The sequence below is a fragment of the Nematolebias whitei genome, chromosome 19 (genome assembly GCF_014905685.2).
Source record: "Nematolebias whitei isolate Nwh7 chromosome 19, NemWhi1, whole genome shotgun sequence".
Taxonomy (NCBI): Eukaryota; Metazoa; Chordata; class Actinopteri; order Cyprinodontiformes; family Rivulidae; genus Nematolebias; species Nematolebias whitei.
Window position 1 is genome coordinate 7,588,141 of NC_056516.1, and position 15,519 is coordinate 7,603,659.

Genomic DNA, 15,519 nt, shown 5'->3' on the forward strand with positions numbered 1-15,519 from the left:
TTTTTTTTTTTTTTTGCTTGAAAGATGCTGGCATTTGTTTATTATCTAATAATGAAATTTGTCTGATTTCTCTGAGCAGCTGTTCATAACTCAAATTAAAATTAACTTTGATGTGACTGCAGAGGACTAAATGTCATTTTTATGTTTAAAGTCATATCAAGATGATTATCTGAACCTAAATCAAAGGATATGTCAACTAAGTTATTTGCACCAACCAGTTCAGAACAACGTAAAAGCAGCTGAGGAGAGGAAGGCAAAACGTAGAAGAGGAACTATAGGAAAGAGGAACGAGCTGTAAAGAGAATAGAGCCAGTGTTCCAGTGACAGCAGCCAGTTAAGCGCCGTTTGACCAAGGGACACCAAACTAAGGCCAATTGTAAAGTTTTTACAGCAAAACACCATACCACTTTATTTATAGAGCACTTAAAACAGTGACAAAGCCAACCAAAGTGCTGTACAGACAGAAAAACAGGTAACACACAAAGCAATATACAAAATTAGGTAAATCAGAATAGATAGTTTTATAGACATAAAAACAATGCAGATAATAAATATGACGACTAACCAGTGTGAAGCATACAGGTTCAAAACACAGATCATCTGGTGTTGAAAGCTACTGAATAGTAGTGGGTTTTTAAATGGGATTTGAAAACGCAAACACTCGCACAGGTATCCTGATGCATGCTCTATAAACCAGGTAGAAAAATGTAAAAAGTAAAGTCAGGTCCTCTGGATGGATTTTTATTTGTTGAAACGTTTTGTCTTTAATCCAGAAGACTTCTTCAGTCTGAGGAGCTGCAACAAACTTAGTCTTATAAATAGCACCTTCTCATAGTGGATCAACCAGTTTGATGTTGACATTCAGAGCTAGCTGTTCACATGAAGGAGGACCATTGGCCTAATGACCGATTGTTAGTGTTCTGATGGCCTCTTGCTATTCACAGGAGGCTGAGTGATACTAGCAATAACAGCATTGTAAGAGGGGGACAGTTGAACCCAGAGGCCTCCACCCCTGTTTAATGATGGACGATTTCTTTTCACAAAGATGGCCTCCTTTACTCCTCTCTCAAACCATTGTTCCTCTCTGTCCAGGATGTGAACATCTTCATCCCTGAAAGAGTGACCGCTGGCCTGGAGATGAGTGTAGACCGCAGAGTCTTGGCCTGATGATGTTGATCTTTTGTGCTGGGCCATCCTTTTGGCCAGTGGCTGTTTAGTTTCCCCGATGTAAGACTGATCACAGCCCTCCTGACACTGAACAGCATACACAACATTACTCTGTTTGTGCCGGGGGACTGGATCTTTGGGATGAACTAGTCTTTGCCGTAATGTATTTTGAGGTTTAAAAGCCCCTGGGACGTTATGTTCAGAAAATAAATGTCTCAGTTTCTCTGAAACTCCTGCAACATACAGAATGACCACTGGTCTGAGTTCCTCAATTTCCTCACACAGGCTTTTATCCTCACTTGGCAAACATGAAAATGACTCCTCGTTTGTTTGTTGCAACAGGTGGACTACTGTTTCAACACACAGTGCACACTCGAGACTGGCGAGCAGCTGCCCAGCGACAGATTATTCTTGTTCTTTTGGCAAAGTAATCTCCACTATGAGCTTGAAAGGCAACACTCAGTTTGGTGTGTGCGTGTTTGAGGGTGTAGTTGTTAGGGTTAGGAGTCAGGCATACTTGTATTCTGTTTACAGACACTATAATGAGGACAACTTTCTAATTTCAATTCAGTTTATTTATAAAGCGCCAAATCACAACAAAGTTGTCTCAGGGCACTTTACAGAAACATTCACATACATAAAAGCCAATTAGTAAAGTTCTCTATCTAAGGAATCCAGCAGACGAGTTGAATCTTGGCTTCGTCACAGTCTCCCATAATAGGGTCGAAAAGCATGCAGCAGGATAGTAATTATTTAAGTTTATTATGAGATCTGTGTCCTGAGAGTGTCTTACAGTTGACCTTAGACAAGTAATGATGGTTTTGGCTAAACTTTGAAGTATTTGATGGAAGTGTACTGGCACACAAACCACCCTGTCCTTTGTCCCTTTTGTCATTTCTTATAAACGCCTCCTGAATGCATAGTGGATTAGTGGTAGGTTAGATTTCACCAGGTCCTAAAGGAGAATGGATAAGAGGGGGTTCCATTCAGCATCTGGCAACCCACCATCTACTGTCTGCCTTTTAATTTACCACCATACCCATGGGGACATTGCTGACTGTAAACGGTAGTTATTGGAGCAGGAAGTATTGTCCAGAGACATAGAAGAACAAAGTAAAAAACTAGTGACAACAAGCAGGCACAGGCTGGTGGATTGAGCGTATTTATTGGCATCTCTAAAGGTGAGACTTTTGTCCCCGCCTCCTGTACAGGTGCACGTGCCAGGTGACACTCGGGACAACAAACCCCCCCACCCCCCGTCAGTGAAATGCAAACACAAAAGAGCTCGCTGCAGACTTGTTTAGAAACAAGTACACACCAAGCCAGTGACCTCTGAAGCTCTGATTATCATTAACTGCTGTTTGAAAAATGGGCCAGAGTTTGAAGGATAAGTGTTTAACAGAAATGAGCCCATGCTGTGAAGCAAACTGAGGCCATTGAAAATTGGTTTATTTTGGGTTTTATACCTTTAGTAAGCTATTTAAGTAAGAAACCTGGCTTGGTCATGAACACAGTACCAATAAGTGGCACGACCTGTTTAAATGGTTTACTGCATATCAAACCCACAATATGGAAATTTAGACCAGACAGTTGAAATTTTGTCTGTGCCAAAGATTTAGTTTATACGCAGGTTTGTGGTCATAATGTTTTGCTCTGCGAAGACTCATTGTTTCTGAGTAGACTCTGACCAAAGTTAATGTTCCTGCTTATACAAATGATCAGTCAGAGTTAGCACTCTGTGTTCCTCTGTAATCATGCAGGCCCAGACAATTGCCAGTAGAGTTAGAAACATTAGTCAGTACGGTGTCTGCTGCCCTCAAATCCACACTTCAGTCCGTGGGGAACGGATTAGGCCATAATTGAGTTGGCAAACAGTACTTTAAAGGTTAATGGGATTCATTTGCATGACAACCTGCTTAAAGGTGGGCTTGGCCAGTCTGGAGGAAGATTGATCATATTTGAGCTCACAGGGCAAATAAATACGCCCCTCTCTGTTCTGTGTTCCTTCAGAAGCTCTATCCTCTGAGGAGACACACCGCTAAAACAACACCTTCAAATAATGAGCTTACAACAGCGTGTTTGCAAGCTCAGCTCACATTTCTTTGTTTCAACTGGAAAAAAATCTCCACTTTAAGAGCCAGATGGTCCTGCCTCTTCACCTTCCCATTTCACTAAAAAGACTGGGAAACTTCCACCCCATTTTGTGAAGGCACAAATTGTAGGGATATGGCTAAGTTTGGGGAACGGGTGAACTGGGATGAGGTACAAGTTTAACTTGTCTCAAACTGTAACCTTTACATTTTTAAAAAGTATTTGCGGAAGATGCAAAATGTTAGTAAATCAGCTTGCATGTCTCTTTCAAAGTTTATTTTGAAGGAACCATGAGGGCAGTTTCAGTGATCACCAGGATAGTGCAGTAAAAAAGTGCTACGATGCCAGTAATTGATCTGGCCTACAGTCAACTGGAAGTAGATGGGTCTGAGTTGGGAGATGAAATGAGAGCTATTCAAAATATGTAGCAACTTGTCAGACCCTTGGAAAAAGTTGGACTTCTAGCATTATAAGGTAGGAATGTGCGATAAATATGGTATACGGTAGAAATGATAGAAATTTAGCCTGTTTTCTACCGGCTAACCGCAGTAATGCTGTGTCTGATGTAAAATCAGACTTTTCAGTTTGATCGTTACTTTTTTTTTTTAGTTGAAAACTGTGCGCAAGTGGCGTTAAAGTCATTTCTTCGAAAGCTAAGTAGCGAAGCTACAAGCTAACTACGGCCGGCTTGCTGTAGTGTTGCCGTGTTCAGACGCATGTGCAAAACGCTGAGTTCCGTTGAAAGTTGTTGTTGTTTTTTTTCCGTTGAAAGTTAAAATAAGCGTTGGTCAGCTTTAGAGAAACCTGCTCTCTGATCTGTGATAAGAACGCTGTGTTGTGTGATTTTACTGCGAGACCCTCTGGTCAAAGCCACGGAGTCATTTTGTGTCAGCTCTCCATTAAAGCAGAAGGAGTCGCCCACTAGAGGGTTGGAGGGTGAAGTGTTTCAGTCGCTGCTCTGTTGCTGTTCATTTCTTAAGTGAGACTGGAAACTGTTAAGAGTTAACAACATATTATTTTGTTTAAAACATATGGCTAAAACTACATTGATATCTTTTGCACTGTTTTGCACTGCAAGAAAGAAGCCTAATACTTGATTTGTTTATTATTTAAAAACTCTCTGGACCTAGTAGTGAATTTTTTTTTATTCAAAATATATGATGGCAAAAGGACACCCTTTGCTTTTTTTTAAATTCCTATTAAGTTTTATACCAAAAACATATTGTGATATATATCATTATTGCCACCCTTCACAGTACATATTGTGATATGAATTTTATGCCATATCGCACATTAATATTATGAGGTATCCATAATCTTCAACTAGTGACCCAAGTAATGAGACAAAGAAACTAAATGGACTGTACTTATGTAGCATCGTTCTCTCCAACCAGGATACTCAAAGCTCTTTACAACCTGTGCCCTCATTTAACCATTCATGCAGTACTCTACTACATCTCTACAAAGATAATCTGAATCTGTAGAGGCTCATCAGAGCTTTAGATAATGTTCATACATCGATGGGACACACATCAGAGGTATTGAGAGCTTTAATGTCTTGCACAGGGACCCTTCAACAACACCATACTTTCATCCATTCAGCCGTTTTATTACCTGCCTGATTTTCTGTAGGATCATAGGGTGCAGGTGCCCATCTGCACCCATCATTATGTTAAAGGCAGGGTATACCCTAGACAGGTCCTTCAATGTGAGAGTTTGGGGTTCAATTCCACCAGCAGTCACATGCCGAAGTGTCCCTGGTCAAGACATTGAATCCCTCATTGCCTCTGTGTGTCCCATCAGTGTATGAATGTGATAAAGTTCTGATTAGTCTTTGTAGAGATCTAGTAGAGTGCTGTATGAATGGGTTAAATGATGCACAGATTGTGTTGTAAAGAGTTTGAGTGTCTTGACAAGATAGAAAGGTGCTATACAAGTACAGTCCATTTACCAGTTATATGTCCCCAGTCCATAACGTGGACATTTAGTGCTACCAGTTAACCTGGCATGCAAGTTTATATACTGTAGGAGGAAACCTGAGTACCCAGAGAAAATCAGGGCCACAGGAAGATTTGACGGGAAGTTAATCTTGTGACCTACTTGCTATTGCTAACCAAGTAACCAACAAAAAGCAGATCATAATCAAGTCAAGCATGTTATTATCACTTCCTCCAATTTTAAGGGGCACCTCTCCAGTATCACTTAGTCTGCCTTCATTATGTTGCAGTCACATGACTGTTTTGGTAAAAAGACTGAACAAACGTGGAGTGAGTGTGCAACCGTGCAGGGTCTAACTTTATTCTGGCTTAGTTTAAAGCTGAGGCAGGTGCTGATAAATGTAACGTGACTTTGTTCACAGAACCCAGCCCTCGTCACTGTTGGCTCTAATGGCAGCTGTCTGTTTTCTCTGGTCTGTCTCCACTGAGTCAGGGCGGCTGCTCCTCAGCCGGTCAGTCAGAGAGACGGACAGATGCACAGACCAGCAGGGCTGCTGCTGTTTAAAGCTCCGGCCCGGCCTGGGGACTGCTGACTGGTGCAAAATAGAAACACGGGGGTGGAACCATCAAGAGAGCTAGAGAGTAACTGAAAGCCAAAGCCGAGACTGATGGCGAGAGAGAGAGGGATGTGAGGAAGGAGGGAGAGACATTATCGAGCCAGTGTGAGTCAGCAGGTTGATGGAGCTTCGGGGTGCGGCTCTAGCACATCACTGCTTCTGTACGGCTTCCTGCCGGTTTGTGCCGGTCCACTCAAACCAGCTGGAGCCTGTTTGCTTCACCAGAACGTCAAATCAGATGGCACAGACGATGCTCTGCGGTCATCATATAGATTAAATTAAATGCATTTATTTTATGACATTTTAGGTGTAAAATCATTAGCATATTCTGTGTCCAGTGACGGCTGAATGCACAAATATATTTTAAAGCTGACATAAATGCAGCTAGTTACTTCTTGTCGTTCTAATAGAAGCAGTTTGTGGAAACACTGAGTTAGATGTCGGCCCTGGTTGAGCTTTAATTGGCAGCCTGTGATGGTAAAACTCCTTCTTTATCAAAGCATATGTCTGTGTGCAGGACCTAGAGACAACGTCCCAGCTGTGTATGGCCTGGATGGGACGGACGTGTCGAAGTGGGAGGAGACGGTGCTGAACCCTGCACTGCAGATCTTGGACAGTCTCAGTAAGGTGGGGCCTCAGCAGCTGCTTTCATCCACTGCTGCGACTCAACACTTTCATCCTGACCTCCGGTTTTTTTCTATAGTTTTGTTTTTTTTATAGATGTTTCCTGCTTTTACCCTCACTTCTGATCCCACTCTCCCACATTCATTTAATTTTCATAAATTCCTTTACTGACATTTTAGCATACGTTTGTTCAGCTCTTCTCTTTTTAATCTCCTTTCTTCTGCCATCTTTTAGATTATTGACGCTTTCCATTATTCTCCTCGTGGTTTTCTAAGGTTTTTTCAACACTTGCACATCACTGACCCTTAACCAAGTGTCTGTACCATGTTAGAATGAGCTAATTGACACTTTTCTGTAACATTTTATAGCAGTAAGTAAAACAGACAGCACTGCTACGTCTGAACAGCTGCGACACTTGACTACAGACAAACAACATCAGTGGGTTCACTTGGCTTTATAAGGGAAAGGTTATAATAATGTCTTGTTATATTCTGTAGTCGGGTCACGGAGGCAACAGATCCAGGAGAGCAACCCAGATATTCCTCTTCCCAGCAACACTTTCCATCTTGTCCTGGGGGACCCAAAGACGTTCTCAGGTCAGAGAAGATACTCCGCCCCTCTAGCAAGTTCTGGGTGTGCCCTGGGGCCTCTTACCAGTGGGACATGCCTGGAAAACTTCTAAAGGGAGGTGTCCAGGAGGATCCTAATCTGACGCCGGAACCACCTCAACTCCTTTGCAGAGGAGCAGCAGCTCTGCTCCGAGCTCCCCCCGGACGACGGAGCTCCTCACCCAGTCTCTTGGAAGGAAGCTCATATCAGCTGCTTGTATCCAGGATCTCGTTCTTTCGGTCATGATCCAAACCTCATGATCATATATGAGGGGGAACGTAGAGACCAGTAAATTGAGAGCTTTGCCTTTCGACTCAGCTCAGCACAGGAGAGCAGCTCCTCGGGACAAGACTCACCTACACCTCAAGGGTGGACACTCTTCTGAGGACCAAAATGTTCACATTTTGGACCGAGAAGACAGAGGGATTGAGATGGGAGTGAAGGAAGCTGTTTATGTAAAAAGAGAGAATCCATCTTTAAACCGAGGAGGAGGTCTCAGATTTCAACTCTCTGAATCTTATAATGCAGCTTTAGGACTGATCCCCACTCATTTTCACACATATAGCTGAAATCAGAAGTTTACATACACTTAAAAAGACACACATGCATTTTGTTCACACTGTCTGACGTGAACTCACAAACTTTTCCCGTTATAGGTCAAGGAGGATTACCAATTTTTTTCTATTTGCAAAATACCAGAATAATGAGAGTGATATATTTTTAAGGCAATGTTTATTACTTTATTCAAAGTCAAAAGTTGAAATATACTTTATTAGTATTTGGTACCATTGCCCTAAATTGTATGACTTGGGTCAAACATTTTGCACATCCTTCCACAAGCTTCTCGCAATAGATGGCAGAAATTGTGGCCAATTCCTCCTGACAGAACTGGTGTAACTGGGCCATGTTTGTAGGCTGCGTTGCTCGCACATGCCTTTTCAGCTTTGCCCATTAATTGTCGATAGGATTGAGATCAGGGCTTTGTGATGGCCACTCCCAAACATTGGCTCTGTTCTCCTTGAGCCACTTTGTAACCAGTTTGGCAGAATGCTTCGGGTCATGGTCCATTTGGAAGACCCAAGCTTGAACTTCCTGGCTGCTGTCTTGAGACGTTGCTTGTTCTTTCTTCATGATGCCATCTATTTTGTGAAGTGCACCAGTCCCTCCTGCAGCAAAACAACCCCACAACATAATGCTGCCACCCCCGTGTCTCACAGTCAAAATGTTATTCTCAGGCTTTTCCCTCCAAACGCAACGATGGTCAATAAACAGTTCAGTTTTAGTTTCTTCAGACCACAGGACATGTCTCCAAAAATTAAAGTATTTGTCCCTGTGTGCATTTGCAAACATTAATCAGGTTTTTTATGTTTCTTTTGAAGTAATGTCTTCTTCCTGGCAGAATGGCCTTCAGCCCATGTTAATATAGTTTCACTGTGATAATGACACACTCTTACCAGCTTCAACCAGCATCTTCACCAGGTCTTTTCTTTGGTTCTTGGGTTGATCTGCACATTTAAGACCAAAGCACGTTCATTTCTGGGACACAGAACCCGTCTCCTTCCTGAGCGGTATGAGGTCTGGACATTCCCATCTTGTTTGTACTTGTGTATAATTGTTTGTACAGATGAACGAGGCACCTTCAGCCATCTGGAATTCACACCCAAGGATGAACCAGACCTGTGGAAGTCCACAGTTCTCTTCCTGATATGTTGGCTGGTTTCTTTTGACTTTCCCATGATTTTACACAAGGAAGCAGTGTGTTTCAGGTGTTCCTTAAATGACATCCACAGATGTCTCGAATTAACTCAGATGTTATCAATAAACCTCTCAGAAGCTTCCAAAGACACATCAAATGTCGCCAATTGTTTAAAGGCATAGTAATCTTAGTGTATTAAACTTTTGACTTTGAAGAAAGTAATAAAAATTGCATTAAAAATGATCACTCATATTCTGGAATTTTGCAAATAGAAAAAAAAAGGGTAATCCTAATGGACCTAAAACGGGAAAAGTTTATTCTGATTTCACGTCGGTGTGGAAAAAAATGCATGTGTGTCTTTTTAAATAGTGTATGTAAACTTCTGGTTTCAACTATATCAGGAATTTCAGCCATGTGACCAGAGTGGCTCCTCTGAGTCAGACTAAAACGGATCCCTGTTGTGAGGAGTGAGAGGGCAATCTGCATATGTATCTAGCTTTCCTCAGCTTTATAACTCGAACCCCACACTCTCTCTTCTTTGAAATGAGGTAGCTCCTCGGATGAGAAGCAAAACGTCTTCTGTTACAAATAAAGTCCAGTTGTTTTGTCTTTAACTTTTTTGAATTTGCTGGATGACTGAGAATCATCACCAGCGTTTCGACTCAGCTCTCTGTTCACCACAGCTGACTGTGGATGAGGCCTTGATCCATTGATCTATCTCTCCGTTCATCCTTCCATCACATGTGAACAAGACATCCAGATACTTCAGACTCTCATCTTAGTTGGTTAAAACTCTACTGCAAGGCACCTCGATGCACGCTGAAGGTGTCTTGGCTCTAAGACTAACAGAACCACATCATCTGCATAAAGCAGAGATGAGACCCTGAGGTTCCCACACCAGTCCCCCTCCTCAACACCACTGCATCATAAGATCATGTCCATGAGCACCACAAACAAGATCAGAGATGAGGGACAGTCCTGGTGGAGTCCATCCTGAACTGAGAACAAGCTCAACTTCGTTCTAAGAATGTGGACTCGGCTCCTGCTGTGGTTTGAACTGAGAAACTAAAGTGTCCATTACAGCTAAAGTTTCTGCTTCTTTTACAGAACTTTTGACTCATAATAAATTCTCACAGTGACTAAAGTGCTTTCTTATTTATACCATGGTTGTTGTGCTTCCAGATTTACACTCTATTGAGTCGTTTTACCTTCAGTTGTGTCTGATTGAAGCCAGGAGGAACCTAACAGAAAATTGTTTTGTGTAAATGACAAATGTCTCTTTAACCGCTGTAAAGAGTTGTTGCTGTTTATGTTTCATGCATAAACGGGGATTAAATTATTTTATTTTTTTAACTTCCTGTCATCAGGGTGAAGAGCCAGCTGTCGAACCAATCAGAGCAGAGGGGGTGGAGCAGAGAAACGAGCAGAGCTACCACACCTGTGATCTGTGCGACAAAGTGATCATTGGAGACCTAGAGTGGACGGGTAACACACGCACCGAAAAATCACACCGACAACCTTTATTCTGAAACTTTTTATTATTTAGCCCTGCAGCTGTCTGCTAGAGTTTAAGAACAAAGGAGAGTTCCTGAAATGTGAATTAAAACCCCTCGGTGAAATTACTTTGTCCTGATAAACATGTTCTACTTGTTATCTGAATCTAATGCCTCAGATTGTGGAAAGTTTATGAACTATTATATCGTGAAGTGGTAAAAATACACTTCTGAACAACCTCAGTTTGGAGAAGTAGTGTTTAATATCAACAAGCTAATCACGGGTTTTCTTTTTCAGTAGGCCATTGACTCTAAATACCTGTTAAATAAATATCTTGGCCTGTTTTAGCACAAAAAACAAGCTCTCTTTTAAAACTAAAGAAATAAAATAAACATCCTTGATGTTCTACATGTGCATGTCCCTGTTTTTATTCTGCAGCTCACCTGAATTCCAAGAAGCATCACCATCATGTGAGGAAGAAGAGGAAGTCCGATCCTGGCCCCGGCCTGCCCCAGAGTACCGCTGCACCTCCCGCCTCAGCAGGAAGCCCCCCCTCAGAGGACGCTTGTGCTGCTGTGACCCTGCACCGTAAAGAAGCCTCTCAAGACTCGTCTAAAGACACGACAACGCACACGGGAGTACCGGTGACGCTTTGACAGCTGCACTCTGATCCGTTTGGTTGTCAGGTTCTCTAAAGTTCTTCCAGGAGTAAGTCTGAACTTTAGAAGTCCTGCAGATCACAAAGAGCCTTGATGGATATCGACGGACACGAGAAGAATCCTCGAAGCAGATTTAATTTAATTTAATCGGCTGTTTTCGGTTTCAGCTCGGATCAAATTATAAACCGTTTTATTTTTCTTAACACACAGTACTGTTGCCTTTTTAAAATACTCTCGTTTCAAACCTGGAAGTCGCCTGGTCTCTTTTAATAAACCAGAATATTTTGAAGGTTTCTCGCTCCAGAGTCATTTCTGTCACTCGAGTCAAAATAAAGGCCGAACCAATCAGAAGCTGGACGTCAGCAGAAGTTTTACCTTTCCGTTATTGGAGCTCTCGGCAGCGTGCTCACACAGCACCGACTATTGTGCCTTGTTTTCCGGCTCATTTTTGCGTCTCAAAATACCTTTTTCTGCTTCTTTGCGTGTTGATGACTGGTCGTCTCATGTCTGCTGTGACGGCTGCGAGCAGACGGCGTCTTCACCGCAGTGATTGTTTATCCAGCAGCATGTTGGACTGCTTCAAACGAAGGTGTGTCTGCCTCTTGTTCAACCATTTAAACAACGTCTGGCATCGTTCCAAAGGTCTCTTCTACCTTTTCCATCTTCTCCTGCTTGTTTTCCACAACTCCTCCACTCTGTTGGACCCTTAAAGTGTTCAGGTCCGTGTTTAGTCCTATGGTTTGATGGTGATTAAAAATACTTTCAGCTTTATAATAGGTGGAAGTGTGTCGTCGTGCGTGGGTGTGTTTGTTCCACATTCTCTTTTTTTCCAAACTGGGTCATGCTTACTGGGAGCTCAACATACAGTAAAGGAGCCGCAGCAGGAGCAAAGGTCGGCGTGCAACTGGTGTCTGGTTTATATAACCCGCTCCGTGCGCACGATTTGTTTTTCTTCTCCGGGCTTTTTAATCTGGAGCGAAACCTCTTTTGCTTTTCCCTCCGTTTTTAAGAGTGCTAATGCAGAAACGTAGTCGTGCACTTATTAATGTTTGCCCGTTATTATTCCATTTCTGTCAAGATTTTTATTCACCTACAAAAAGAACAAACGGCCGATCAAAAACAGTTTGATTTTGCATGACCGAACCGGTATTTTGACATGATTTATGTTTTTTTTTTTGCACAATCACAGTTTAAGTTTGATACATTTCTTTAACACAGAATGTCTAAGTGTGTGATCATGTCTTGCACTTTAACTTGTCTGAACTTACCAGAGCGTTTGCAAACTTTTCTCACTCCAAAAAATCTCCACACTTCTTTTGCTGTTCATAAATGATAATCATAAATGATGCTGTAGGATTCAGTTTTTTGGACAGGCTTCCCCAGAGGGCACACATCTAACCCTCATCGACTTCCATCGTATCTATTTAAACTTGTTTTATCTCTGATTAAAGCACAGCAGACGCATAAAAGCCGACGTGAGGAACAAACACGTCACCTTTTACTATAAACTTCTGCACACTGATTGATTGATGGACACTTTCTGCATTTCTGTCTGTTGATGGATGTTTGTCTTGAGTTTTATCAGTTTTTACTAAACAAAAACAATATTTGTATGTGGAAATTAAAAAAACTAACTTGTCAGTCATCTTAATCTTTGCATAGCTCACATTTTCCTTCTCACTTTGCGCTGTATGTTCTTATCTCGAGCTCCTCAGCACCTCCAGGCACTGCAGTTTAAAGAAGTCTGCCTGCACCATTCAGTGCCATGAAGGCTCTTGAACTTTGTTTACATTCTTACAGAAGTGAGCGCCTTCATGGTCACAAGGATCATTCTGCAGTGGAGGCACTCAGAAACCTGCATGCTGTCGGTTTATTAGGTGTTCACGGGTTTAAAGGACCTATGCACTAAACCGCTTCATTCCAAAAGACCTACACACACACACGCACAATCATATGAAAACAAATTGGCGTCAAGTATTTAACTAATTAAATTATGCCTGTACAATAAGATACACAAGTGTGCCATGTTTTACAAATGCGTAAACAGTTTCAAATGTACACATTTCAAATTGTACAAATAGAAATGTTCTGTGCATACAAACTCACATGCATGTGCACATATCATACACGTGCACAAATCACCTGCTGTGGAAGAATCAGTCAACACAACAGCTGCCTTTGACTTTAGACACTTTCTTACTGCTCCAGATTCACAAAGGTAATGCTGCGTTCAAGGCTGGTGAAAAGCTGGGACATCTGAGTGTCACCAGATTTACTGACTTACTGGGAAAAGACACTTGGTGCAGTAGCTCATAACCCCTAAATTAAAGCACTCTTACATTAATCTTACTGGATTATATAAATGTTAATTTGTTGAACTGTACTGTTAAAATAATAAATAAAAATGAGTAGGTTGTTCTTTATGTAGAAATTTTATCAAGAAAAAATATATTACTGGGAGGGGGGGGAGATTCCCGGTAATTTGTCCACAAGAAAATTAACATTTTCTTCTTGTGGAAAAACTATCGGGGAAAATACATTTCCGGTATTTTTATGTGTAAACTGCACATTTGAAATAAACTACCGTAATTTCTGGACTATAAGCCAAACTTTTTTTCCCACGCTTTGAGCACCGTGACTTATACAATACAACTAATTTATGGATTTTTTTTTTTTGACGGGCTAACGTACGAGCTTCATGCTGCCAAAACGTTTAGCCTCGTCACACTCGGGTACTCACATAACAGCCCAATACATGTCTCTCTTGGAGGGTGGGTCCTCAAGACTCCGTGAGACTCCCTGTATAAATAAAGGTTTTAAAAAAAAAAAAATCTGACCAATGAAATTACCGAACAGGTCACAGTCGACCAATGAAACTTGGTTATACAAATACATTTTACTTTTTAAAGTTAGTGGGCGTGGCTTATGTTCAGGCACACTCAATAGTCTGGAAATTGTGGTGCTCAAAATGTTTATTTGTCCTCCGCAAAAACTACCGGAAAAAATATATGCATTTGTGACTCGTCGTACGCATTTACACTTGTGTATCATATTGTACACGTACAAATCATGCTGTACACTTGTGTGACTACTTTTGAGACTACTTTATTTTCATACAACCAGGCTTCCATTCCTCTGACTCCTGCTGCCGTTGGAGCAGGTATAAATCTCCCCTCTGTGTGTTTGTCTGCAAACTGCAGCAGTCAGCGAGTCCCACAATAATTCTCCCAGGCTCAGCTCAGCATCTCTCTCTCAGTCCGGTGTGGTCGTATCGCTGATCAGGTGCTGTAAATGTAAACGTTCGGAGCGTGAGGCCCTGCTCGGGGGAACTGCAGCTCCACTTCTGTAACGTGCTGCAACCCAGACATTCCGGTCTACTGACCTGTTTCCATGAAGCGTAGACTTCACCGTTTATCCTGTTGATCTGCGTCGACGCTACACATCAACAGTGAATGGTAGTTTGCACAATAACAGGAATGTGGTAATATTTGTTCGATTTAGTGCTAAAAATAAGTTTTCAGTTAAAAATATTCTTCCATTATCTTTACCCGCTTCGTCCTTTTCGAGTCATGGGGGGTTACTGGTGCCCATACCCAGCAGTTACTGTGTGAGAGGTGGACATGTCTCAGTCCATCACAGGGACATAGAGACAAATGAGACATACAACCATTCACTCTCTCTCTCTCAACTAGAGATAATTTAGAGTTACCAATCAGCCTAACAAGCATGTTTTTGGTGTGTTGGAGGAAACAGGAGTACCTGGAGAAAACACGCATGTTGGCGTTGTTACGTTAAGGTCAAACCACAGCGCTGCTCAACTATGACGTCCCATAAAACAGCTGCTTGCTAAAGACTTTCCCATAGAACCACCAGAATGATGTCATGTTCTGATCTGCATGTTCAATCACTGTACTCCTGAGCAAGAGAAACTATTTGGTACCACTTCACAATCATCTGTTGTAAAGGATTTATTACTTCTTGATAAATGTATTTTGTAATATAGTTACCACTTCATAAAGCCTTAACAAGTAGTTTTAAAACAATGTTGAAACATTGACACAGGCTTTTTTTTTTGGTGCAACATCATTTAGATTTTAAAAATCAAAAAGCTTTTGTCAGTTAGAGCTCCTTTAAAACAAAAGTATCAACCATACTAATGTAATGACACATTAGGTTTTACCCATTTTAAATGATCTGATAATAAAATTGAGAGTTTTCTACATTATAAGGAGGAAGTACTGAACATTCATTGTGTCGTTTTTGAAAAGCTCCATTGATTAAAACCCAATAAAACATTCATAAGTGTTTTCACAGCCAGGTGTAGAATCATAACATGTTTTCAGGATCTTGCAGCGAGTGCCTTTGTGTGTATGGATGACGGTGAACCTTCTCGTGTTTCGTCATGTTGAACCGCCACCTTCCCACAGCACACCAAAACAAACGAGCCCGGCACGGGCTTCACACTCGCTCACGGTTTACTCTGCGTGACCTTTCACACACAAAGAAGCTTTTCAAATCACCAAATATTACACTCAAACTAAACTAAACTGAACATCTAATCATCTGGAAACTTTAATGTATAATGACTTGAATAAAACTATTTAGAAATAATAATAATAAAAAAA

The 15,519-nt window shown here is 41.5% G+C and overlaps 1 protein-coding gene across 1 annotated transcript in view; it reads left to right on the forward strand.

Annotated features, from left to right (window-relative positions):
- Positions 1 to 11,125, forward strand: part of trit1 (tRNA isopentenyltransferase 1) — a 67,234-nt gene extending 56,109 nt beyond the window's left edge. The window contains exons 10-12 of the mRNA XM_037693606.1: positions 6,330 to 6,439; positions 10,109 to 10,226; positions 10,674 to 11,125. Coding sequence (XP_037549534.1) covers positions 6,330 to 6,439; positions 10,109 to 10,226; positions 10,674 to 10,891 — 446 coding nt within the window. The 3' untranslated portion in view covers positions 10,892 to 11,125. The remainder of the gene's footprint in view (positions 1 to 6,329; positions 6,440 to 10,108; positions 10,227 to 10,673) is intronic.
- Positions 11,126 to 15,519: the final 4,394 nt, after the last annotated feature.